Here is a 26,715-nt window from a genome sequence, read left to right as displayed (position 1 = left end):
GTGATTATTATTGCTTGAAACAGGAGAACTAGACAGCATGAGTTTGTAAATTAGATCCTTCTTAGAGGACTGCATGGAAAGTTGAATGATCTGTTGTTTTGATATGGCTGTTTCATCTTAGTTAATTTATATGTGCGATATTTAAAGTAAGTAAATATGACAGTTAAAAGAAAGAGGAATCTTGAGTTTCTTGTAGTTTTAGGATATTATTGTGCTTATTTTGCTGTCCCCTCTTTCTAAATTCCTGTGCTTTTGTTCCATGTTAGTGATTCTTTGCAATTATACAACTTGTGTGAATTCAGCACCGTCTCCTTATAAGTAGATTAGTTGAGTGACTTCTTAAAGCAGAATATCTGGGTTCAAGTCCTTATTACACCTTGACTATTTTATTTGCCAAGTTTTATTAGTAAGCTCTTGGTGTCTGTTTCCAAACGTGTAAAATGGGGATATTGGTGATACATATATAGGAGCGTCGTAAGGAGTGAGATAATTTATGTCAAGAGCTTAATACATATTGTACCCAACACTGAATAAATGCGGACTATAATTATGATTATTATCCATGGGAGATACTGATTGTCAGTCAGGATAAAAACCAAACTGTAGAGTTTCTTTAAAGAGCATTAAGAAAAAAAAATGATAGAAAACAATGTTATTGTTCATCTGTTGATTTAATTTTGAGCCCTTTTAAAATGATTTTTAATTTATTTGTTTTCAAAGGTAATAATACATTCTAGTTAGAGAAACATTGAAACTACACTGTCAAATAAGAAAATTTTTTCAACTCCTCTTACTGATAACCATCATCATAGTTTTAGTAAATATCCTTATAGCTCTCTGTTTTAACACTTGTGTGCGCATTCAATGCATAGTTTTAATATAAGTGGAATGATCCTATATGCATCTTGCCTTTTTATTCAACTTTATGTTTAATAGATCTTTCCATGTGACTAAATAGAAATATACATTAGTATATAGTCCACCCATGAGTATACAATACTACATTTAAACAGCCACATAATAGTTGACATTCAGTTCAGGTTAATAACAGTGTAAGGCATGGTGCCATTTTTTGTTCATTTTTGCCTATATGATAGGCAACAGATGATAACTTGCTTTATATTAGTTTGATTACTGGTAATATTAAACCTCTTTGCATATATGGCCATTTTAAAGTTTTTTTTGTAAATTAACTGTATTTTAAATAAGCTTTTCTAATATGTTTATTTTTTCTTTATTGATCTTAAGCAGTCTTTGTCATGTTAACACTATCTTGTAATGTTAGTTCTGTATTTTCTTTCCTAGCTCGTCATTTTCTTTCAACTATGTGTATATGGCTCTCATCATACAGAAGTTTGTCTTTCTTTAATGTAGTAAAATGGTATTTTCATTTTGGTTTTTGAGTTTTAAGATCCTATTTTTACAAAGGCATTCCAGAAGTTAAGATTGTTAAATGTTTGTTTTGAAACTTTTGTGCATTCATTCTGTTTTTATATTTTCAAATGTGTGGATTTTAAAAATATTTTCTTTTTAAATTAACTTTTGACTTAATGGCATTATGCTCAGATAGCATAGTCTGTGTGACAAGAGCCTCTCAGCTTTTGTGGAGCCTTCCTTTGTGGACCCTAGAATAAGATCATTTTCCCCTAGTGTTTTATCATGAAAAAGTTTCAAAAATACAAAAAAGTTGAGAGACTTGTTCAGTCAGCATCTATGTGTCTAGCACCAGAATGCTACAGTTATTAACATTTTGTTGTATTTGCTTTGTGTGATCAGTTGTTATAAATGTTTTAGTGTGACTTAAAAAATGCATTTCCTATTCAAGCTTGTTAACATACCCATCTGTGATAATGACTTTGCCAGTTTCTTCCTATAAGTCTATTTATTTTTCCTTTGTATTTTGAGGCTCTTTTATTTAAACATCCAAACAATCTGCGTTTTAGGTAAATTGAATCTTGCATCATTATGTAGTGATCTTCTCTATGCCTGATAATTTTTTGTTGTTGTTGTTCTGAAATCTGTTTTGCCTTCTTTGGTTAGCCTTGACCTGGTTTATACATTACCATTTTTTCACTTTCAACTTTTGTGTGTCCTTATACTTTTTAGGTGTGTCTTTTAAAAATGTCATAGTGCTGGATTTCTTAAATCCAGTTTGCTAAGTATGTCTTTGAACTGATAGGTTAAGTACATTTGTATTTCTTAGGATGCGTGATATATTGGACTCGCTTTTATTATCTGTTTCCAGTGTCCTAGAAATGAATTGTGTGTGACTGCATGTGCTGTTTATTTCTTTGTTGGTATTCTTAGTCCACATTTTCTTCTGTAATTACTTTGAAATTTATAAACATCTCTACTCTTTCATTAGTTACCCTTACATTTAACCTTCTATATTAACCAACTCCAGATTTTAAACTTATCTAACCCTGTCTTAAAGCAAGGACCTTGAAACACCTTAAGTCTCCCCATCTTCTTCCAACTTACACATCATTTTTTCCTGTTATTTTAGTTGTATCTTTTCAAAATTGAAACTCCAAATATTAGACATTATTATTATTTTATACAGTTATTATTTTTGGCTTTCCCTGCATGTGTATTATTTTATTTCGTAAACATCCTTTATTGGGCCAGGTGCAGTAGCTCATACCTATAATCCCAGCACACTGGGAGGCCAAGGTGGGAAGATGTGTCGACCAGCATGGATAACATAATGTTGCAAGACCTCATCTCTACAAATAATTTTAAAAACTAGCCAGGTGCAGTGGCACGCAGCTGTGGTCCCACCTAGTTGGGAGGCTGAGGCTGGAGGATTGCTTGAGCTCAGGTTGTTGTGGCTGCAGTGAGCTGTGATCATGCCACTGCACTCCAGCCTGGGCAACAGAGCAAGACCTTGATTAAAATAACCATGTTTGTATCTCAGACCACCTTTCTGGTATGCTTTTCCTTTTGTTCCAAATATATTGTTCAGATCATTGGTTTTTTTTTCCTCAACACTGTAAAGATATTCTGTTATGACTAGAAATGTCTGTTGACATTTCTTTGTGGTTGCTTTTTCTTTTAAGGTCCTTTTCCTACTTTTCATCTTTTCTAGTTTTATTCATGTCTTGTGCTTCGATTTCTTTTTATAAATCCAGTTGGAATAAGGCATACTTCTCAATTCTGTAGATTCATGTTTTTCATCTGGAAAATATATGCCACTGTCTCTTTAATAATCAATAGATGTATTTATGATCTTTGCTATCTCTTACATTTTTTGTATTTTCTATCTCTCTCTCTGGATCTTCTTTTTTGGGGGGGATTTTTCCTTGGATTTGTCGTCTAATTCTTTAATTCTCTTCAGTAGTATCTTTATGCCATACGTTGTTCATTTGTTTATTTCATTCTACCACTTACATTTTTCATTTCTAGACGTTCCATTTCATATAATGTAATCTTCTTCATGCTTGGTAACCTCTGCTATGCGCATCTGTGGTGTTTGCACCATTTATTTCTTCATGTTTTTTATGCATAGCTGTTTTCTGTTCTGTATTTGACAATAACTTTGAGGTACTGGGATGTCTCAATCTGCTGTTACTCTGACTCTCACTCAGGCCACCAAAGTGGCTTGAATCAGAGGCTGGTGGCCCTAGACTGAGCAAGCTGAATTCCAGGGGGCTTAATTTCCACTGTTGCGGCTTCTGACAAGAGCCAGGAAATGATACCACTTCCGACTCCCTCGGGTCCAATCTCAGTGCCCAAGTGCCGGGTTCATCGTCCCCACCTTGCAGGTACCGTCGGTCCAGAAAGCCAAAAAGTTTCCCTTCTGCATGTCGTGCTGTGTGTGTGTGTGTGTGTGTGTGTGTGTGTGCGCGCGCGTGCGCTGGGGGCATCCTAGAAACCTGCATGTTTATCTCCCTATTGCCTAAACATTCTTCATTGTAGCTCAATCTATCTTTCCAACATCAGTTTCCCTTTTTCTTTTACTTTGAAGTGTTTTTCTGTTTGTTTGTTTGTTTTGTATTTTGACACGGAGTCTCACTCTGTCTTCCAAGCTGGAGTGCAGTGGCGCAATCTCAGCTCACTGCAAGCTCTGCCTTCTGGGTTCATGTCATTCTTCTGCCTCAGCCTCCTGAGTAGCTGGGACTACAGGTGCCCACCTCCATGCCTGGCTAATTTGTTGTATTTTTAGTAAAGACGGGGTTTCACTGTGTTAGCCAGGATGGTCTCGATCTCCTGATCTTGTGATCCGCCCGCCTCAGCCTCCCAAAGTGCTGGGATTACAAGTGTGAGCCACCGCACCCGGCCTAGAAATTTTTAATATGTAGTTTCTGATGATAAAATTCTGTTTTTAAATCTCTCTCTCTTAAAAATTTCACCCTTGTTCTTGAACGGTAGCTTAACGGATGCTGGTCAAGCAGTCTTCCTACTTTGGCCTCCCAATGTGCTGAGATTATAGGTATGAGCCACCACACCTGGCCCAATAATAGCATACCAGCAAAAACATTAACCTATTTATATTTTATATAATAAAGATACTTAACAACATTGCATTTGGTCCTGTCTTCCATTGCGGCCATTGTAAAGGCTGATGCCAGTGCTTTAGGAGTGGCCTGGCTGAGAGGATGTGCAGGGACTTGCATGCATACACCATGGCTGTTCTATCACAGGAGCAACTGGGGACCCTAGCGGCCCCCATACCTCAAGGAGAGCATTGGCATTGCTTTTTCCTATTGGTTTTGGCTAGTAACTTGGAGCCATTTAGAAATTTATGTATTTCTTCAGTACGGAAAGGAAGTATACATGAATGCAGAATACTACTTGTTTCTTATTAGTACTTTTCATGGTTCTCTTTTTCCTTTCTAATAAGAAAACTCATGAAATGTTCCACATAATTTATTAGATTCTGGCAGGAATTTTAAAGTCAAACTCAGTTGTTTACAGCCTAATGCAGAATACCCTTTCAGCTTTACTGTACTTTTTTTTTTTTTTTTGAGACGGAGCCTTGCTGTATTGCCCAGACTGGAGTGCAGTGGCGCCACCTCGGCTCGCTGCAACCTCCTCCCAGGTTCACGCGATTCTCCTGCCTTAGCCTCCCAAGTAACTGGGATTACAGGTGCCCGCCATCATGCCTGGCTGATTTTTTTTTGTATTTTTAGTAGAGACGGGGTTTTACTATGTTGGCCAGGCTGATTTTGAACTCCTGACCTCAAGTGATCAGCCCACCTCGGGCTCCTTAAAGTGCTAGGATTATAGGCGTGAGCCACCACGCCTGGCTGCTTTACTGTATTAATAAATAACCTTTTTTGTTTCTGTTTGTTTGTTTTGAGACAGAGTCTCTCGCTCTGTTGCCCAGGCTAGAGTGCAGTGGCATGATCTCAGCTCAGTGCAACCTCCCAACTCCCAGGTTCAAGTGATTCTCCTGCCTCAGCCACCCAAGTAGCAGGGATTACAGGTGTGCACCACCATCCCCAGCTAATTTTTGTATTTTTAGTAGAGATAGGCTTTCATCATTTTGGCCAGGCTGGTCTCGAATGCCTGACCTCTAGTGATCCACCCGCGTTGACCTCCCAAAGTGCTGGGATTACAGGTGTGAGTCACCATGCCCAGCCATAAATAACTATTTTGAGTTATACTAGTACTGCTACCGCTAAGGCACAGTTTCTGAGAGTGAGACAAATACTATCTAGAAACTTAAGGGTTTTTTCTTTAAACCAGCTAAAGAGTTCATTAGTCTTTCTTTTTCATGTCTTTCCAATCTAGGAAGAACCAAGGTACCTTTTTTGTAGGCAAAGGAGAAGACAGTGAAGTCCCCCAGCCCCTGTCCCTGGTACGTTACTTCCTGTGGGCTCACACAACAGGGAACAACTGGAGTGTAAAACAGACAAGACTTTTATTTACATCTTTTGTAAATAAGAGGTGAGGAGGAGAGAAAGCAGCTACCTTCTGGTCACAAAAACATCCCCAGCTTCTAAGTAGAGATCCAAAACACTTCTAGTATTAAACGTTGGAATAAATGTAAACATACATTTTTAAAAGTCTGATTAAAAAGAAGACATAATTATTTACCCAGTTATTCCAGTTCAAGGTCATGAGTGGCTGGACTGTATCCCAGCAGCTCAGGATGCAGGGCAGGAGCCAGCCCTGAACAGGATGCCATTCTTGTCACAGGGAATACTCTCTCCTCCCTCCCTATACTCACTCATCCTAGGACAGTTCAGACACCAGTTCCCCTAACATGCATATCTTTGGGATGTGGGAGGAAACTGGAGTAACCATAGAAACCCCACACAGACACAGGGAGAACATGCACACTCCATATAGTGACCCAGCTGGGAATCGATTTTTTTTTCTCATCTACATTATAATGAAACAACATTAAATAATAGTGACATTATTTATGAACCTGCTGTTTAGTACTTTCCCTTAGAGGAACATAGGAGAAAACATAGTCACATAGCCATACCTTGCTACAGAAGAGACTGGGGAAGGCAGCACTGTACCTGACCAAAAGACAACTTCATCCCCAGGATGAAGGGAAGAATGTCATTAAGAAACAGCAATCTCCATTGCAGTTAGATAATTTTAGCATTTGTCTATTGTTAAGAGGCTTGAGTATAATTTAGAGGTGAAAGTACCACCATACTATTTCTGACAGTTTTGGAGAAAGGGTAAGATAGAGTTACTACATGGAAATGCCTGTTTAAGTTATATTTGAAGTTAGTTTTGGCTGCATTTTTGCCTAGGTTTTAAGTATTTGAGGGATTGTGTTCACAAAATATTAAACAAGGTCAACAGACAAGAATCTTCTCAGAAATACTGCCAGAAGAGAAATAAATTTATCTTTGATATAAGAATTTGCTTATAATAAGGTTAGTTTCTTTTTAATATGTAAAGACAGTTGATTCCCATCGGAGGCTTCTGAAAGCCAGCTGTGTTACGAATTTGTAGATGTGAATACACACGTGCAGGATAAGACCACAGGCTGGGACTAGACGGGCACTGTAGAGGATTCATCTCAGTGAGTGGGGAATGCTGATGACAGTCAGCTGGTGCAGGTGGGGAGGGGCCCTCCTACACAGCCTCTTTTCCTGAACGATTCTGGATGGCCACTATGGTGTGAAAGGAGGAATACGAGGAGGTGCACAGTCATCATGCAGGGATGTAGGAGGGCAGAGCTCTCTAGGGATTTTCCAAAAATGCTAAATGGCAACAGGAATCAGTGGAGTAATGAACGAGATTTTGAGGTTTAGCAAAAGAGAACGAAGACCACATCAGTCAGCAGTGTTCTAAATCTTTCACTTAAAGGATAGAGGTCAGTTAAACATGAAGAGAGTTCTGGTTAAAATTGGCCACAAAAACCTTAAATCTCGATGGCTAAGTGTATTGGTTTTAAACTCTTATAGTACCTTTCACACTGTGTGGTAGTTAGTTGTTTATGTAATTATCTCACTTAAGAAAAGAAAACATATTAGTGATTTTTCTACCCCATGATCTGTTATGGTGCCTAGTATGTCATACAGTCTCCGTGAGGAAGTAAACGAATACAGCCTCTCTAGTCTTTGTAGCTTCAAATCTAAATGATTTGAATCTTAGTGAATAGATCATAGAAACTGTTTTTGTTAGTTCTGAGAGAGAAGTAGGAAAGGTAATACTTAGAAGCCCTCTGCTATGTATATACAGGCAATCCCAACGAAAGGCTTCTTGTTTAACGTACAGCTGTCTCCTGTAAGATCTGCTGCCTTCTGCGTTGTCATGGTAGAGCTCTCTCCTCACCCCTCTATACCTCCTTTCCCCAGTCTTTCTGAGCAAGGCAGGAACCTTGTGTGGTTGTGCCTGTGGTAGCTCTGCACCTATCCCCAGTGCTCATGCATTTCACCTGTCTCTGCCCTTACTGAGGAGCCTTTGGGCCCACAGCAGCAAGCCCTAGAGAATGAGGGTGCCCGAAGTCCTAGATTCATTGCTCTGTCCCAGCCCCACGCATTGCAGCTTTCTGCAACAATGGAACTGTTCTGTGGCTGCCCCACTGAGTTCGGTGGCCTCTAGCCCCATGGGACTGCTCATCACTTGAAATGTGCTGAGCATTGCAGTTGGGAACATAATTTTTAATTTAATTCAACTAATTTAAGTATAAATAGCTACATATCACTAGTGGTTGCATATTGGACAACACAGTTCTAACCTAATGTTAGTGTCTTGTCATCTGTGTATGGGTTCAAGAGTTTTCTCTGAACTGATGTGGGAATCTAATAAACTGATGCTTGGGTTTGGGAACTGGGGTTTGGCAGTATTCTAAAAGCTTCATGTGAGCTAGTTTTTTATTACATGAGTTTAAATGCATTTAGGACGTATCCTTTGACAGTTAATATAGTCAGGAATTATTATATGATAAAGGTTAGTAATTATATTTTGTTTATGATGTATAAGTTGTATTTGTTGTTTTATTCACATACAGGACAGTTGTACAGAGTTTGGGCTCAAAGAAGGTTTTTATGCCACTTGAGGCAAAACTACTGCTTATTAGAGTGCACGTTGTAAACCAGTCCCAGACACACAGATCATGGAGAGAGGTGACCTCATATTAAAAATGGGACAGCCTACAAGTCCCTGCTTGGTTTCCTAAGGCTTTAAATTTAGATATCTATAATAGGCTTTCCCTAAAATCTTTGAACATAGTGCGTTAGGTGTGCTCAGAGTCCTCTATCACAAAACCTGAAGTAGTTTGACTTCTAGATTAAATTAAAATGTGTTAAAGGCAGTGTTGCAAACTTTTTACCATGACCTTGTGTGTGCTTGAGCCTCATTTTTATTTTCTCAACTGCCAGGTGTCAATAAAGTTCTAACATATGGACAAATGTTACAAATTTGTTATTACTCAAAATAAGTTTAAGAAAATCTATACTGTATATATGCTAATTATTGGCCTTCAGGTGTTTTTTTTTTAAATGGAGTTGTCTTCACCTTTGAAGTAAAAGCAATACCTAGTATTCGTCTTTATTTTCAAAAAATATATGCTTCCTTTCATTTTTCTTGAATCATACAACACTTTTTGGTTTATCTTTAATTTTCTTATTTGTGACAGCAATGAATATGGTAAGTTTTTTATTTCTGCCTGGCTCTGAGAGAAATAGATGTGTAACTGGGTTGACTAATAGCAGTTGACAGCCACACAGTCGGGGAGAGGATATTCCCTGCCTTGGTCTTTCCCTCAACCAAATACTGACATGGCCAGTTGCCTTCTTGAAATCCCTACTAGAAGGGCGTGTATGTACACCTCGCCCAGCCTCACATGTCTAAAATAGAACTGTTGATGCCCACCCACCTTCCCGTTCTCGGTGCATAGCTTCAGCATTCCCTCACACCTCATGTCCAGTCACTCATCCCTGTTGCCTCTGTCCACAGTAGCCCCTGAATCTCACGACTTCTCACTACCTCTACTGTCCACCAACAAACCTCAGGTCAGGCCATGCCTCCTTCTGCATTAAACAGTGAGGCACACAGGGCATGTAGACCAGAAGCTGTCCAGACAGCAGTGCTTTCTAAGGCATTCTTCTATGGCAGAACAGAAACTACCCCCTTCACGTTCCAGGAACTTCATAAACAGTTTACTTAAACCTCAGCACCACTGCGTGGTAGTAGTTCACACCCCCACTTTACAAGTAACTGGAGGCTCACAGGTGTTAACAGCAAGTCCATCCTATGGCAGAGCCAGGATTCAAATTAAGAACTCTCTGAGGCCGGGCGCAGTAGCTCATGCCTGTAATCCCAGTGCTTTAGGAGGCTGAAGCAGGCAGATCACTTGAGGTCAGAAGTTTGAGACCAGCCTGGCCAACATGGTGAGACCCTGTATCTACTAAAATTACAAGAAATAGCCGGGTGTGGTAGTGCAGGCCTGTAATCCCAGCTACTTGGGAGACTGAGGCACGAGAATTGCTCGAAGCCTGGGAGGCAGAGGTTGCAGTGAGCTGAGATTGGGCCACTGCACTCTAGCCTGGGTGACAAAGCAAGACTCGGTCTCAAAAAAAAAAAAAAAAAAAAAAAAAAAAAAAAACCTCTTTGATATGAAAATCAGTGCTTGCTGTTATGGAATAGTGGCTTGAAAATGTAGATAGAGGCAGAAATGATCAAGAATACCGCCTTGTAGATTCCAGAGTGTGTCTTTTGTGTACTATTTTTGCTACTTCCCAGTAGTGATTGGCATCAAAATCCTTAAAATGCAAAGACGCTGTGTTTTTAGGAGGCAAAATGAAAAGGAAGAACTTGTGTGGATACTTTTCCCCCTTCATATCCAACTGTCAAAATAGATAATGATGGTTCTGTAAAGGTAAGGAAGGGAAGTTACAAACAAAAGTGGCTAGAGACAGAAATGTAAAATCAGTAGTTGTATGAATTAACTGATGGGTAAAACCAGAAAGTAGTATATCATAGAAGCTGAGATAATTTTAGGATGTAATGAACATAGTAATAGCAGAATAAGAAAGAATGAGAACTGAGACCAGTTTTGGATTTAGCAGAGGAGGAATTCATTGGTTTAGGTACTACTAGCAGTCAGATTATAGAACAAGGGATTTAAAATGTTTGAATTATAGTATCATGACATGATGTCTAGTTTTGTTTATAACGCCAGCCAACTTACAGTTATGGATGAAGAAGTCATCCCTGTTTCTTGGTACTTTATATTCAGTTTGTTATATGTGATATATTATGTGATTCTGAAAAGAAACCTGTATTTCCCTTTTCTCCTTGATCCTTTTATGTGTCTCCTGACATTCCTTAATGTCGTCAGAGGCATTATTTCGTATTACTAGCACACGAGTGACACCTAGTGGCCAAAACATCTGAGTAAGTTAGTAACCAAAGTACTAGGAAAAGAATCAGCTGTTCTTTCTAACCTATTTTCTTGGCTAGAGCATTGCGGTTCTTGATGATAATTTAATTTTGTTGCCTGACTTAAAGAACATTGCTGTGATTTCCATAAATTAACCTTTTTTACCTAGGGCAAATCACGTAAATTTATCTGTTTGTTTTTTCTCCCCCTAATGTGAAACTGAGATAAACGAATGAGTCCCTTGATCAGAAAAGTCTATTTTTTTAAATAGTCAACTTTTAGGATAAACCTAAGGGATTTATTTCTGTAACTTGTAAGGTATATCCTGAATCATTTACTAATCAGGCTAGCTATTTTCTCTACAAATACAGTATTACCCAGTTGGAACTGATGTTTATAACCTTCAAGCAATATCTGAAAAAGGACAGTTTTTTAAATGCATTATGATTTACAAAGAGGGAATATTTTAGAAGAGTTTTCAATAATAAGGGTAAAAGGAAAAACCAAAAGGATTTCTATTTAAATCAACTTCTATTTGTGTTTTCTGTACATATCTAGAAAATGATTTGTCCCATCCTTCCTGTGAATATACTGGTTAATTAAAGCATTATTATACTTGTTTCCTTCCTAAATAATATATGGAACGTTAAATAATTTACAGTGCTTTTATGTTCTTGCAAGTTTGTCATTATATTAATTGATTTGGTGGTGTTATTTGTTAATATGCTTCTTTTTATATTTCAGAAAAGATGTTGGTTTAAAGCGATTTTTTCCTAAGAGTTTACTGGATTCTGTCAAGGTAATTAGAGTCTCCTTTATCATAATAAAATAACAAAATTGTGCCAAGACCTTCTCCACAGTGATAAATTGCTTTTGGGAAAGTAAAGTGTAGTTTCCTTCCTTCCATGTAAAATATATGATTTAAAAAACTGACATTTATTCTAGTCACATAGGTTTTTAGTATAGCTTTCTCCCATAAAACGTGGTTTTACTTCTTGATTGTATTTGATACTCTGCTAAGCATAAAACTAAAAAAGTTACGTGCACAGTTATTCCTGTCATCTAGGTCTCTATAGGTTCAAATATTTTGACTTGCAGAAGAAAATGAGCAATATGTAAAGTAATTGTGATGGTGGAATCATTAGTATTGTGTGTATGTGTGTGTGTGTATGTGCACGCACATGCGTGCGTGTTAGTGCATTTTGAAGGTGTGTCTTTTGTTTTAACTCTTTGGATGCTTCCCCATATTAGTAGCTTTGGCAGAGCCTCAGTTCTTGTCCTTCCCATATCCAGCGTGCAGAGCACCTTGGAGTGAGGTGGGAGGACTCTGAACTGTGATTTCCCCAGCTAATCCAGAGCACACATCAAGATTTTCAAGCGCAGCAGGGGACACAAACTTTAGGGTTAAGACAGAGTCTGGCTTAGATGAGCTCTGCCGTTTTCTAGCCTCAGGGTCTGGGGTCTGGTTTCTTATTTCTATAGAGAAGAAAATAGTATTTTGTAGGGTTGATGTGAATATTTAACAGATTAGTAAATATATTACTTAACCACAGTACCTGTCACATAGCAACAGTGGATGTTACTGCTCTTACTTTTTATTATTTCAGAGATCATATTCTGCATGCCATCAGCTGAAGCCCAAGCAGGAGAAGACATACGTTATGAGAAAATGTAGCTAACTTTGGATAAATTGCTTCATTTTTTGGTATTTCAGTATACACATCTGTAAAATGAGGATAAAATCCATTTCTAACACATGAGATTAATATGAGGATTAAATCTTAGACCAAAAGAGAGAACTGTCAATGTCATGTTGATTATCATTGGGTCAGAGTGTTGGTATAATTTATCAGATGCAATCTGTGACAAAAGCTCTGTATTCAGATATCTGGGTCCTGCTCTCTGTCAAACCCATCCAGAATAGGACTGTAAGGATTAGTCACTGGTTCCCTGACTCCAGAAAATAACAGTATCCCTTCCTCTCTCACATAGCTTCTTGATAATCTCATAGGAAAAAACATAAAAGTGTTGACTTTAAAATACAAAGCATTCTACAAATGCAGTAAGACATGCATTTAAGAATAGTACAGGAAAAATATACTCTTTATATCAGGCTCTTTTTCTAGTGATGCTACTCAACTTTTTCAGTGTTCCTTCAAGTTTCCTGATCTATTAGTGAAATACTACAGTGAGTTGTTAGGGAACAGAGCACACTCAATTTAGTGTGGTTGAGGCTAGGACTACAGATCTGGACACTGTCCCAGTCTACAGATAGCCCGCAGCCCATTGGCATGAGTGGGTTGAGTCAGATTTGAAAGAGAACAAAGAGTTTTAAATGAAGTTTGGCACAGTGGAAGGGGAATGAGAGAGAATGACAGAATTATGTCCTTTGGGAGAGTTACTAGGTGTGGGTGGCCCATACTCTTGGAGTTGGGAGAATGGGAGATTCAGTTTGACCTGGAATGTTTTTGGTGTGGGAGCTGAGAAGGCATGAGAAGACCCGTAAGTGGAAGGGATGCTGCTGTGCATAAACCTGCTGGGTGTTGCAGTGAGGAGGATAGTGGAGACATTCAAACAAGTGTAAGCTACAGTCTTAGTGAATTTACATTGTTATTGGATAGAAGAGTACCCTACCCAAAGTGCTATTGATGGTTATATCACATTAGTAGTATTGGTCAGTGGTTTTCAGTTACGAAGCACTGGGTGGCCTCAGAATTATTGCAAGGTCTCCTTAAATCTGTATGTGTATAAACAATTAGGAAAAGTTTGACTGTTGTCATTTAGGAGTCCAGTACATTCTCGATTTTTAAAGGATCCCCATGCTCAAAACAGGGAACTACAGGTACAGGTCACAGGTGACCGGTGCCATGGTGTGAGTGTAGCCAGAGTGAGACAGATGCCCAGAGAGGTTCGGTAGAGGACTGGCCCTGTCTCCTCCATGACTATTCCTTCCGAACCTCTGCTTCAGTGTTCCCTCTCCTGCTCTTTTCATGGTAAATACTCTCTTCTATCTTGGGACCCTGTTTAGTATCTTAACTTTTAATTCTACTTTTCTCTCTCCTTTTTTTTTTTTTTTTTGGAGACAGAGTCTCCCTCCATCACCCAGGCTGGAGTGCAATGGTGCGATCTCAACTCGCTGCAACCTCCTCTTCCCGGGTTCAAGCAATTCTCCTGCCTCAGTCTCCCAAGCAGCTGGGACTACAGGTGTCCGCCACCATGCCTGGCTAATTTTTGTGTTTTTAGTAGAGGTGGTTGGGCTGGTCTCGAACACCTGACCTCAAGTGATCCGCCCACCTCGGCCTCCCAAACTGCTGGGATTACAGGCGTGAGCCACCGTGCCTGGCCTCAATTTTTAATTATATCGTTTGTTACTTGATTGTATTTTATCTGCCTTCCTCCACTCTATTTTAAGATTCTTGAGGGCAAAAACAATATCTGTTGCCATCTCCACTCTACACCCTTTGTTTGACATAGTGCCTGGCATGTAGTAACATTTGGTAAATCCTACTTAATGAATGAATAACAGCAATATGATGAGTAAAATCAGGGGAGACACTTTCTGGTCACTGAGTACAATGTGAACAAAAGGCGTGAAGACAGGATTAAGTAAGACTCTGTAGAAGATAGTAGAATTGAAAAGCTAAAAAGTTTCTTTCCTTGGGTATGCCTTCTCTACTGCTCTCCATCCCCACCCTCCTAAAGAAAACGCCTCCTCTGCAGGGGATTTGTGCAGGTATCTTAGAATATGTTTCCAGGCTATCCTTTAGGCTTCCGTTGCCCTGGCCTTTGCTGCTGACTCCCAAGTGCTTTTTTTTTCTGCCATCTTGAGCTGTGTCTAGCTATCAGGTGACTCCTGGTAGCCAGAGAGGGCTCACTTCCTAGAAACAGTGAGCCCTGATAGCCAGAGAGGGCTAACACCCTAGAAACAGTGAGCCCTCTCTGTTTCTAGGCTCTCTAGGAAACAGAGGTCAGACAGGACGGGGTTTTGGCTGAGTAGAGTCAATATGTGATGATTGTGGGCTGTCACTTGATGTGGGTTTAAATGCTCAGATAGGAGTTGAGGGGGATTGGGGACTCACTGCAGGGTGTGTGGAGTGTGCAGTATGATCTCTTTTTGGATTTTGGAATATAAAACCGACAGCAACATGGAGCACAGATTGAAAGCAAAAAGACCAGAACTGGAAAGAGTTGAGAGGTGATTAAGGAAGATGAGATGTGCAGTGATCAGGGCCTGGATGGAATGGCTTCTGTAAGAATGGGAGGGAAGGATGACTAGGGGGACTTGAGAAAACTTTTTTTTTTTTTTTTTAAAAGAGACGGGGTCTCACTCCATTGCCCAGGCTGGAGTGCAATGGCACGATCTTGGCTCGCTGCAGCCTCAGCCACTCAGGTTCAAGCAATTCTCCTGCCTCAGCCACCTGAGTAGCTGGGATTATAGGCATGGATCACCATGCCCAGCTAATTTTTTTTTTTTTCTGTAGAAACATGGTTTTACCGTGTCGCCCTGGCTAGTCTCGAAGTCCTGAGCTTAAGCCACCCATCTCCACCTCCCAGAGTGCTGGGACTGCAGATGTGAGCCATCACACCCAGGCCAGAAAAATAACAGATGTGCTTTTTGAGCAATTCAATTGTTGCTGATTTTGATGTAAATAGAATTAATTTTTAGCTACTGTTAGCTATGGATTCATCAGATTCATGGAGTGGCTCATAAATAAGGTTCTTAGAACTGGTTTCTCACATGCCCTTTTTAATAAGGGAATCAGTGTAATTTTGTGTACCCAAAAATGTGTATTTGGCTTAGAAATTCATATCCTTAGCTCAAGATTTTTTTCACATTTGACATAAATTCTTTGAACATTGTACTGATTGCCATGAAACTTCTATGGAATATGGTACCAATATATGCCCATGGGGGTAACAACTATAAGACAAATTAGATGGTGTCTAGATAGTTCCTTCTTCAAAGCTACTGCCAGTGAAACTTCAGCTAACTAGAAATTCACACCAGTTTCATGTTTCTTCTGAAATATCTCTATAGAATGGCTAGGTCAGTTAACATTGGCTTTTCCATACACAGGCTACATTTGTTTCTCCGGTAATTATTTTGTTTTATCTGCTTTTTTCCCCTTTCTATTTATATTTGCAGAGGATTATTTATAATAACATTCACATTGAATTGTTGAAAGATTGCTTTATTATCTTTAGTGAAACTTGGATTAGCTGTGTTTTATGCCAAAAATGGAATCTGGGATATATGTGCCTCAATTACTAAGAATAATTTGCAAGTATTTTAATTTCTATCTCACTGATGTTAGTAGTTTTAAAGACACATTTGAAAAATCACTGTACCAGTAAAACTGTCAAACCCAAATTAAGGGACATTCTACAGAATTCTGATGATTACTCTTGAAAAATATCAATGTCATGAAAGATAAGACCCAGAAGCTGTAACAGCTGGAGGAGGCTGAGGAGACAAGATATGTAAATGCAGTGTGGAATCTGGAGCAGTGAAAGGACATCAGTGGACAAACTAGTGAAATTGGAATCACTTCTGTAGTTCAGCGAATGTTGTCCTACCAGTGGGTACCAAGGGTGCTTCCCATTCTGGCATTGCAGCTGTACTCTGAGCTTAAATTAGGCAGCAAGTCAAAATAGGCAAATTTTAATTTATTGCAATATAATTCACAGTAGAAACCTAATTTCAGAATTAGAAATGTTAAGAGATCAATAGTTATCAGTTTTTTTAGTATCTGATTCTCAAGTAATAATGTGGTTTCCTAGAATACTACCAGGAACACATGACTTTATTCTTGGAGAAAATAGTCATTATTTTCATTTCTAGGATGAGCAGGTGACTATTTTAAGCTTTACATTTTCGCCAAGCACAGAAATGCGTAGCTTGGTACGGTATTCAGCAGTGAATTCCTGGTATCTACGGTGTGCCAGGACCTGGTTGGAGATGCTGGGAGGGAGTGAAACCTGGCTCCTGCTTACGGATCTTATCATCTGATGTGGGCCCTGTAGATAGGAGTAAGAAGAAGCTCTCTTCATGCACTTAGCATTTGGTGTTTGGGTTGATAAGTTATTCCTTAAAAACTCCCTTATTGCAGATTTTCCTTGGCATTGCCTTACACCCTTTGCATCTGGGAAGCCCTAGGAATCTATCAGCATCTGATAATCATTAGGTTGACTAATAGGAAATTATTTTTATAGCTCGACATGGATGAATAGCAGCAGTTTCTTATGTTTCATCCTAGTAATACCACTTCATTTTGAAAACGTATCACATTCTTAGTAAATTTATCACCATACATAAATTGGTTTAAAATAAACTAGTGTGCATAGATAGATGCCTTGTTTCCAAAATCCAGGTAACACAAGCAGGTGTTCAAACTTGAAATGAAATGCAGAACAGTCTTGTTTACTTATACAGGTTCTGCAAGTGTATTGATTAATATCCAGAGATTCTACGCAGTTAGATTTTGTGGAATTTTTTTCCTCACTGAGTAATTAGGAAGGAACTAATGCGTTCTGAGATATCCTTCTCATAAAAACTAATTTTGGAGTTTCTTTCAGACAGCAAAGATTTTCTAGTTTCTGTCCAGCACTGAACACTATAGGTTTAGAACTCATAGTCCTCTTTGGCAGTCACATTTAAGTACAGACCGTAAGAACTTGGGTATATTCCTGCCAAAAGTGCCAACAATTTTTGTTGGCGGAGAACGAGAGAGTTGTTTCTGTGTCCATAGGAAACTAACTCTGAATGATATCGTTTTCCTTTCTCCAGTTGCTTGAGCTTATTGGTTTGTTGTGTTGTATGTTGCTCTCACTTCTTGGTTCCCAGCTTGTTAATGTGTAGGATTAGCAAGGTAACACTGCCTACAGAAAAAGCAGCACGTTTTCCCACATTCAGCTGAATGAGACAAATACAGTAAAATTAGAGTCCAGACTGTCTGTCTCTTAACATTGCATAGTTATTACTTTCAAACACATTTGCCCCAGTTACTTGCAAATTTTCCAGCAGGTTAAATTATCGGAGAGAGCAGTTGAGTTCTTTACCACCACACACATTGCATGTCTAAGAGTTTGGGATGAGAAAATGAGGACCAAACCAAATTGACTCACTTTATTTAGCATAGGGTTGATGGCTTCAATCCCTGTTGTAGAAGAACAACACACAACTTCTTTTAAGTTTCTTAGTCATCAGGAGATGCTGTTGCCAAGAGAAACAAGGAAGGCTTGAATTTAAAGGAGACAGAGGGTAGAGAGTTGTTGGGTTACATTTGAAGAATGTTATGGGTGTAAAGTCTAACAGGACTTAGCTACTGGTCTAATGTGAGAGGAGGAAGAAGAAAGTACAGGGCCTGGCCTCAGATTTCTGCCCCGTACACATAAGTGCTCTCTACTGCTACTAGTCAAGAGACAGAATATTGAAGCAGAATCTGAATTGGGTGAGACTGCCAATGATGCATTCAGCTGTGTGAGTGGTGAAATAGAAGTGCCTTGAGACTATGGAGGTCAAAGGGAAGGGGTATAGGAAAGAGTAAGTTCAGAGTGATAGAGTTGGAACTAAGTCAGATGTAGTATATGTTAGGGTCCAATTAGGTAGGGCCAATAAGCCACCACAGCTGGAATCTCAGTGCTCTTAGTGGTAGGTTTTAGATGCCTGTGGAACTGTCAGGTAGGCAAGTATGTATACATATATATATGAGCATTTGAAGCTCAAGAGCAGATTCCATTTCCTCAGCTTCATAGAATATTTTAGGTTAATTTTTAAAAGCATTGAACAAATGAGCAGATGTCAGTATATAATATTATTGCCAATAGTTTGTATATAAACCAGCAGCTGGTTGAGAATTAGTTCTAAAGCAGAGAATTGACTTTTTTTCTGGATCTATTTTATATAGTTTTTGATCAATGCATCTCAGTATTTACCTGAGTTGAAATATTCCTCTTAGAGTCATGAATGAATATACCAACATTTGGTTAATGTTAATAGAAATGTTTTGTCATTGTGTTCTGGTCCCTGTGCTCAGTTGACAACTGTTCCTTGCAACTGCTACCATATTCCAATTTATTGTATCATACACTTAAAGAGATTTATGATATTCCAGGGCTTTTGCTGGACTTATTTTCTATTAATATTTGTAGATAGGAGACATTTCTTACACTCAGAGCATTTGTACATTGAGGCAGCATGTTCTGTGATAGAAGTTTGAAACTAAAGAAGTCTGAACTGTCTTCCCACTTACTTACTAGAAAGTGAAATCTAATTTATCACAGGATAGAACCAGATTTTATTCATTCATATTATCTGAGAGTTTGCCAGAATCCAAGTTGTTATGGCAGGGACATATAATTATTCATTGTAAAGCACAACATCGAGTTTTAGCTGCGGGCTACACTCTTTTCTTTGGGGTAACAAGGCAGCGCATGCTCCCTTCTCACCAATGTGGATCTTACATAAGTGCCATGTCTAAAAGTACATTCAAAACAGTATGAGACCCATAGGGATGTGGTGGTTGTTTGTTCCTGGTTTCTTCTGTCAAGCAGAGCATCTTAGAAAAGGAGGTGTTTGAATTGGTCGCATAGCAAGTAAAAAGAAATCAAGCAGTTCTGGATTAGAATCACGATTCTTCTACCCCGTCATTGGTTGGTACCTAATGTTTCAGAGTCTCTGTTTGCTCAGTAATATATGAAAAATAGTATCTTCCTTGCAAGGGTCATTGTGAAGACTTTGTTTAGTTTCACAGAAGGGCCTACAGATGTCTTTTCTGGCATCATTTTTTTGGGGGGTGTGTGTGTGTTTTAATCAGTGCCTAATAGCACTATATGCACAGAATTATACTGTTCCTCCTGTAGCCATGAATGAAGACCAGAATGCTCTTTTTCCAGCTGTACTCTGAATTTATTGAATACCTGTTCTGATTATGCAGTGTATGCCAAGTGCCAAGCACAGACTAGAATTTCCTTAATGGATTTGTTCTGGGTCCAAAGTGTAGCGGGCCTGCTTCTTAGAGACTGCTTTATATTCGGCAAACTCCCAGGCTACTATGTTGTTAGTTTATAAGGAGAAAAACATCTCATAGGTGGCTACAAGCAGTACTCAAATCTCCATGTCCAATCTGCATGCTCTGTTGTAGAGTCTGTCCTACATAAGTGATCATAAGCAGAGAATGTTTGGAAAGCCTGGAGTCAAACCAAAAATATGCTTCTCAGACTTTTGTTTATAGAGCACCTGAGGCTGACCAACTCACTCTCTGTGTGATACATTTTATAGTCAAGCCTTGCTAACCTTGAACCCATTTTATTGCTCTTCAGTTTAAGTTCTGTGAAGCTGTCATTAATCCTTTTCAAAACAGCTATAATTCTCTTATTCCACTCTGTCATACTCACCTGTCAAAACCTCAACCCTGGTTAAAACCAACTATTGGTCAGCTTACTTGGCTTTGGCCTTCTCTTTTGTCTTCATTTTATTTGCAGGTGACATCCAGTCCCATGTATTTAAATACTTCAGTTGGTCGCTCTGAAATTTCTACCAACAGTGCTGCCCTCTCCTGAGCTCCAAACTTATATCCAAATGTCTCCTTGATGGTTCATGTTGGAAGACTTTACGATCAAACACGTGTACAGGATTAACATGACTTTATTTTTTTTACCACGCCTGCCTCTTATGTTTGCCTATTTGTTCTATCTAAAACTCTAGTTTTCCTGTATTCTTCACTTTCCGGTTGTCTTGCATATAATATCCAAATGTCCCAAAAGTGCCCTTTTCTCTGGTTCACCACTACGTTGGGGTCCATGCCACTAGTGGTTCTTCTTGGTCTGTTACAGTGACCTGACTGGTCTTTCTGCTTTCACTCCTACACACTCCCCCAACCCTCTGTGTGCAAGAGCAGAGCGAACTTTTTAAAATAAAAGTCACATGCCTTAGGTAATCCTCCCATGTCCCACTCTCTTGGCTCATTGAATTCCTGTCTTCAGGAATCTTGTCCACTACCTTACCTCAGCCTCTCACTCTGGTCTTACTCATTTCCAGTAATCGAACCCCCTCCCTAATTGTGTGTATCCTTCTCTGACCACAGCTCCTGTCTTTCCAGCTCACTTTCTGTAGTATCCCAGATCCAGTAATCCTTGGATCCCACTAGGACCTTCAAGCCACTACAGACAGGCTGTCACCTCCATGACCCACCAAAGTACGCCATGCCCTCCTAGTTCACCGTGTACCTGACTTAGCAGCCACACTTCAACCTGGACCCCTGACTGCTCCCCATCTCCCTGACCCACTGAGATTAGCAGGTTACCTAATCCATCTTCCCTGTCTGCTAGGCCAGCCAGGACCTCCCCTTGAACTCCACTGGGCCCTTACTGGCATGCTCGACAGCTCCACTTAGATTTCTTGTATTCTTCTGGCATTCTTTCTGACCTTCACCCACCAACCTGTTCCTCTCACAATTTTTGTCATTTCAGTTTAATGGCAGCTGTTAACTATCAGCATATCCTGTTGGTTCTGTGTTTAAAATAAATCCATTGGAGTCTAGTTACTCTTAAAAAAAAAAAAAAGAAAGCTAGGATCTGACTACTTCTCACCCTCTTTCTGGTTCTGTACTTGTGCCAACTGTCTCCTCCTGCCTGTATTATTTGGGCTGCCCCGACTTGGTTTCTCCTGCTCCTTTCATACTGTTCATAACACAGTGGCCAGAGTATCCCTGTTAAAACCTCATTCAGGCCGGGCGCGGTGGCTCATGCCTGTAATCCCAGCACTTTGGGAGGCCGAGGCAGGTGGATCACTTGAGGTCAGGAGTTCAAGACCAGCCTGACCAACCTGATGAAACCCTGTCTCTACTAAAAATAAAAAATTAGCCGGGTGTGGTGGTGCACACCTGTAATCCCAGCTACTCAGGGAGGCTGGGGTAGGAGAATCGCTTGAGCCTGGGAGGCAGAGGTTGCAGTGAGCCGAGATCACGCCACTGCACTCCAGTCTGGGGGACAGAGTGAGACCCTATATCCAAAAAAAAAAACCTAAGTCAGATAATGTCACTCCTCTGCTCAAAGTCTCCTGAGGACTTGGCAACTCCTCGGGGTCAAAGTCAAGTTGTTACCATGACCTGCATTGTCTTGCCCCTCTTCCTTACACCTCATCATGTTCCCTTTATCCGTGGCCTCCTCAGGCTGCTTCACACACCAAGGACTAGGGGTTTGCTGCTTGGAAAGCATTTCCCTCCACTATGCAGATTTCCATGTGTATAAGTAGAAAACTCAAATAAGCAAAAAAGGACCAGAAGACCACCTATCATCTTACTTCACGATAAAAGCGAAAGCATCGTTGCTTTAAGTCATTCGTGGATACATTGCTGTGTGCTCACCAGGACCCACACGTGTGCTCTTGCCTTTTAAAGGCATCTGTACTCCACGCTGACTTTTTTGTCATCTTTTTTCATGTAACAATGTGATATGAGTTTTAATGCCAGTAAATTAGTTCTCCAAAACAGTTCTTGAGGCTGCATAGAATATTGGTTGAGAAGATAGATACACCATAATTTACGTAACCAGGCTCTATATTACTGTAAACAGTTCTGCAGTGAATCTCTTTGTTCCTGAATCTTTGCATGTATCTCAAAGATAATGTCCTGGAATTTTATTTTCTGGATCAAGCATTGTGGTTTTTAAAAAGTTTTTGATTTGTGCTGTCCTTCAGAAAGATATAGTTTTTTTCCCTCCTAACAGTGGAATGTGCGAGTACCTTTATACCTTTTGCCTGGTCTTTTCTGAGTCATGTGGACATATAGGACAAACTTCTGTTTAAGAAATAAAACTCTATACATGAACTTTACAGGTAAAAATGGTTAAAATGGTAAATTTTGTGTTATATGCATTTTGCCACAATTAAAAGAAATAAAGCTCTGATAAATACATTTATGGTTATTTGACAAGTATACTTTTTAGCAGTAATATGGTTGTAGGTGTTAGTATGTAGTTGGTAGGAGAGAAATCTTACTATTATTGTTTTGGTCTTTACTCATTGCTGAGTTTTTCAAGATTTTTGGTAATTTTGTCATGCAGGCCAAAACACTAAGAAAACTGATCCAACAAACATTTAGACAATTCGCCAACCTTAATAGAGAAGAAAGTATTCTGAAATTCTTTGAGATCCTGTCTCCAGTCTACAGATTTGATAAGGAATGCTTCAAGTGTGCTCTTGGTGTAAGTATGGAAATGTGGGAAATAGTGGGCTAGTTTGATTTTACTTTTTCTTATCTCTTACTGTATATCTAAATTTCTGATGGAAAAAATGCTAACTTGTCCCATTTTTTCAATGAAATGATATTTTGTCATTTTACCATGTGAAAAATAGAAAAAGAAAATAATGTGAGAATAAAATCACCTTTTTAAAAACAGCATGCCTATTTTCATAATTAGATTTTTAAAATTTTATCCCTGTGATTTGTTAATTGTTATCTAAGGGCTAGTTTACCTATTTAGATAATCATCCCAGAGAAACTCTTGGCATCAGGCATGTTGAAATAAGCACAGTACATCTTTGTATAGGCTTAACAGATCCTGGGTCAATTATAGATATTTAAATATTTTATCTTATTTGGTTAGATAGATTAATAGCAAACCAAACCAGCCCCTGCTTTGGTCCTTTAACATATCCACGGCTCTTTATCTAAAGTATTTCTTTTTTCCTTCTGCCACCTCTGTTCTCACTTGTTTCACCTTCAAAAGTCAAGCTGGATTATTTCAGTGGAATTGGCAATCGGCCCAGAAGAAGGGATCAGTTACCTAACGGACAAGGGCTGCAATGTAAGTCTGCTCTGACCTTTCGGGAACTTGGCTTTAGACAAAGAAGAATCAAATTAAGGAAATGGGGCATTCTTTTGGAAAAGATCATTTTACAATTAAATTTTCCTATTGCACTGCATTTATTATTCAACAGAGTGGAGCACAAGTAAGATAAAGTCTAGGCGCTGTTGAAATACCTCGGAATTACTTAATTTTGGAAGGAAAGGAATCATACAAATCTTACATGTGTTAGTGAGACCTGAATGGGGTTGTTACTGTTTATCTGGAGAAGTTTTAAATGCTAATTTTTAAAATTAAGTTCTGTATATGGTTTGGGTATATTTGTACTGACATCTTATCCTCTGAAACAGCCTCTTCAGGTTATTTCCAGGAAAAAAATATTATACATTCACAATTCCCTTGAAAGCCTTATTAGCCTTATTTACCTTGAGGAAAAAATGTCCATCAGATGGAAACTCACACTTCTACCCCAGACCTCACTTCTTTTGTTACTTTCCTAGCAGAAGGGCTGACCATTTCCTGTGTGATCCTTCTCATTCTTCCAACAAGTATTACTGAGAACCTGCTTGGTGCCAGGCAGTCTAGAGGTTTCAGATACAATAAGGAACAAAACAGAGAGAAGTCCTTTGTCTTATATAGCTTATAGTCGAGTACACAAAATAAATATGGAATACATCTGTGTCATACAACAATAAGTACTGAGATGAAAAGTAGAACAGTGTAAGGGTGGGCGTACTGAGAAGGGCATACTCCCATTTAGATGAGTGTTCAAGGAACATGATTCTAGGGGGTTCTCAGGCCTTGCACTAGTAACAGTTCTTTTCCACTTACATAGTTTAGTGATTTGAACTTTTTACTTAATTTATTCATACCTTGACCTGTACATATAATTTTCTATACATATATAAATGTGCTCACCTGCTTTTTTCGAAGTGTACTCTGGTTTCCATTCCCACTCTGCTCACCTCCTGCCTCTACCATTTCTCTATTCTTTTCTCTTCAGCCTTCTCTGTAACCCCCACCCCCTGCCCATGCTTAACATGTAAGTGACTTAGTAATCTTCTATGTTTTCCCCCCATATTCCTGTTTTGTTATTCAGAAAGGGGGTCATCATCAGGCACACTGTCCTACTTGGGTTATTTCACTCTGTGAACCTCGTAGAAATTTTTCAAACCCCCCCCTTTCTTTGCCCCTTCCTCTCGGGGCCAGATGGGATTCTGTGAAGGGCAATTACTTTGCTTTTAGATTTCTGCCCCAAGACAATGACATAATAAATACTCGTTTATATGTATCTATGTGCTGCTGCTTTTTCTCCTTATGGAAGAGATGTCCGAGGATGGAAGTGCAGGGTTCATTCAAATAGTTGTAATTTTAAAAGAAGCTGTTGGATTGCTTTTTCAGAAAAGCTAGAAAACTTCATATTGTCACTGGCAGTATATGGGAGTACTATGTTCACACTCATTGGATAGCAGTTCTAATAGCTCTTTTAATTTTTCCATTTTAATAGGTGTAAAGTTTTTCTTGTAACTTTTTTGCTCACTTAGTTGTAAAGCAAGGACCTACTAACTTTAAACATGTTTTCGCGTCTTGGCCATTTCTCTTCTCACCTCTGTGAATTAACTGCTCATATCATATACTTTGCCTTTTTTACCAACACAATTGTCCTTTTAAATTAGTAAATGTCTTCACACATCAGGGATGTCAATGTGTTTTCCTGTTATCTTTTTTTATGATTTTTTTCCCCCAAATCTTGTGTTGGCTGTTGACTTTAAACAGACCAGCCTGCCTTGTCCCACACCCTAAGGATGACCACTGTCCTGACTTCTACCATCACTGATTAAATCTCATTAAATGCTGCTGTGTCAGCTGGATATTCACAGAGGAAAACAGAATACATTTTTGTGAAATTTTGTGAAAGTGGGGTTTGTTTGATACTATGTTTCAGGACTTCTTTTATACCCTTCAATAAGATCTCAATCTTTTTCATATAGGTCTTCCATATTAAACAAATTCATAAGTATTTCACAGTTTGGGGCCTTATTTTGAATGACTTTTTGGGTGTTTTTTTTTGCCACTTACAATTTAAAATTTATATTGTGAGCATAGAAGGATATTCTTGGTTATTGTATATCATATAGTCTGCAACCTTATTATTAATTAAATAGGTTTTTTATTAGAGTTTTGGATTTTATAAGTATATAATAATGTAATCAACAAAAGAATAATTTTACCTTTCACCTTACACAATTTTTTCTTTAGTCACAAGGAGTTCAAAGATCATGTTTAATAACAGGGCAGTAGACAATATTCCTATTTTGTTTTAGATTTTAATTTATCAATTAAAAGTGTGTCATTATTTGGGATTGTTTTTGTTGTTGAGTTTTAATAACATGTCTTTAATATTTTGATCTTTTGCTTAGAGTTTTCTTCATGAGTAGCTCCTGAATTTAATCGAAGACCCTTTTAGCGTCTATTGATATGATCCTTTTTTCTCTTTTAATTTATTATTATAGTAGATTATATTAATAGTTATGGTAATACTGAGCCAATTACTAATATACAATATTCTTGTAAAATACTGAGTTATATTTGTAGAATTTTTACAACTATTTGTGAGATTAATCTAGACTTTTTAATGTTAGCTTTGTAAGACATGGTGTTACAGTTATATTAATTTCATTAGGTGAATTGGAATCTTTTGGTGATTTTTTTTTTAAACTTTTTAAGCTCAGGGGTTCATGTGCAGGTTTGTTATATAGGTAACCTCGTGTCACACAGTTTATCGTGCAGATTATTTTGTCCAAACCCAGGTATTAATCCTAGTACCGATGAGTTATTTTTCCCAATCCCCTCCCTCCTCTTAGCCTCCACCCTCTGGTAGGCCCCAGTGTCTGTTGTGCCCTCTGTGTGTCCTTGTGTTCTCATCTTTTAGCTTCCCTTATAAGTGGGAGCTAAAAGATGCAGTATTTAGTTTTCTATTCCTGTGTTATTTTGCTAAAGATAATGGCCTCCAGGTCCATCCATGTTCCTGCAAAGGACATGATCTCATTCTTTTTTTTTTTTTTTGGCTGCATAATATTCCATGGTGTGCATGTACCACATTTTCT

At 38.7% G+C, this 26,715-nt stretch overlaps 1 protein-coding gene across 45 annotated transcripts in view; it reads left to right on the top strand.

Annotated features, from left to right (window-relative positions):
* Positions 1-26,715, top strand: part of PTK2 (protein tyrosine kinase 2) — a 322,010-nt gene that overhangs the window by 124,966 nt on the left and 170,329 nt on the right. For 43 of the 45 annotated variants that reach the window (XM_017962371.2, XM_021942917.1, XM_021942938.1 and 40 more), the window contains 3 exons: positions 11,546-11,600; positions 22,865-23,005; positions 23,531-23,608. In XM_017962371.2, coding sequence (XP_017817860.1) covers positions 11,546-11,600; positions 22,865-23,005; positions 23,531-23,608 — 274 coding nt within the window. Of the gene's footprint in view, positions 1-11,545; positions 11,601-22,858; positions 23,006-23,530; positions 23,609-26,715 lie in introns of those variants that run through there. The other 2 variants (XM_021942946.1, XM_021942940.1) reach the window with 1 other exon arrangement.

The sequence above is a fragment of the Papio anubis genome, chromosome 8 (assembly GCF_008728515.1).
Source record: "Papio anubis isolate 15944 chromosome 8, Panubis1.0, whole genome shotgun sequence".
Lineage (NCBI taxonomy): Eukaryota > Metazoa > Chordata > Mammalia > Primates > Cercopithecidae > Papio > Papio anubis.
The sequence above is the reverse complement of the archived record's forward strand: the minus strand, read 5'-3'. Positions and strand labels throughout refer to the sequence as shown.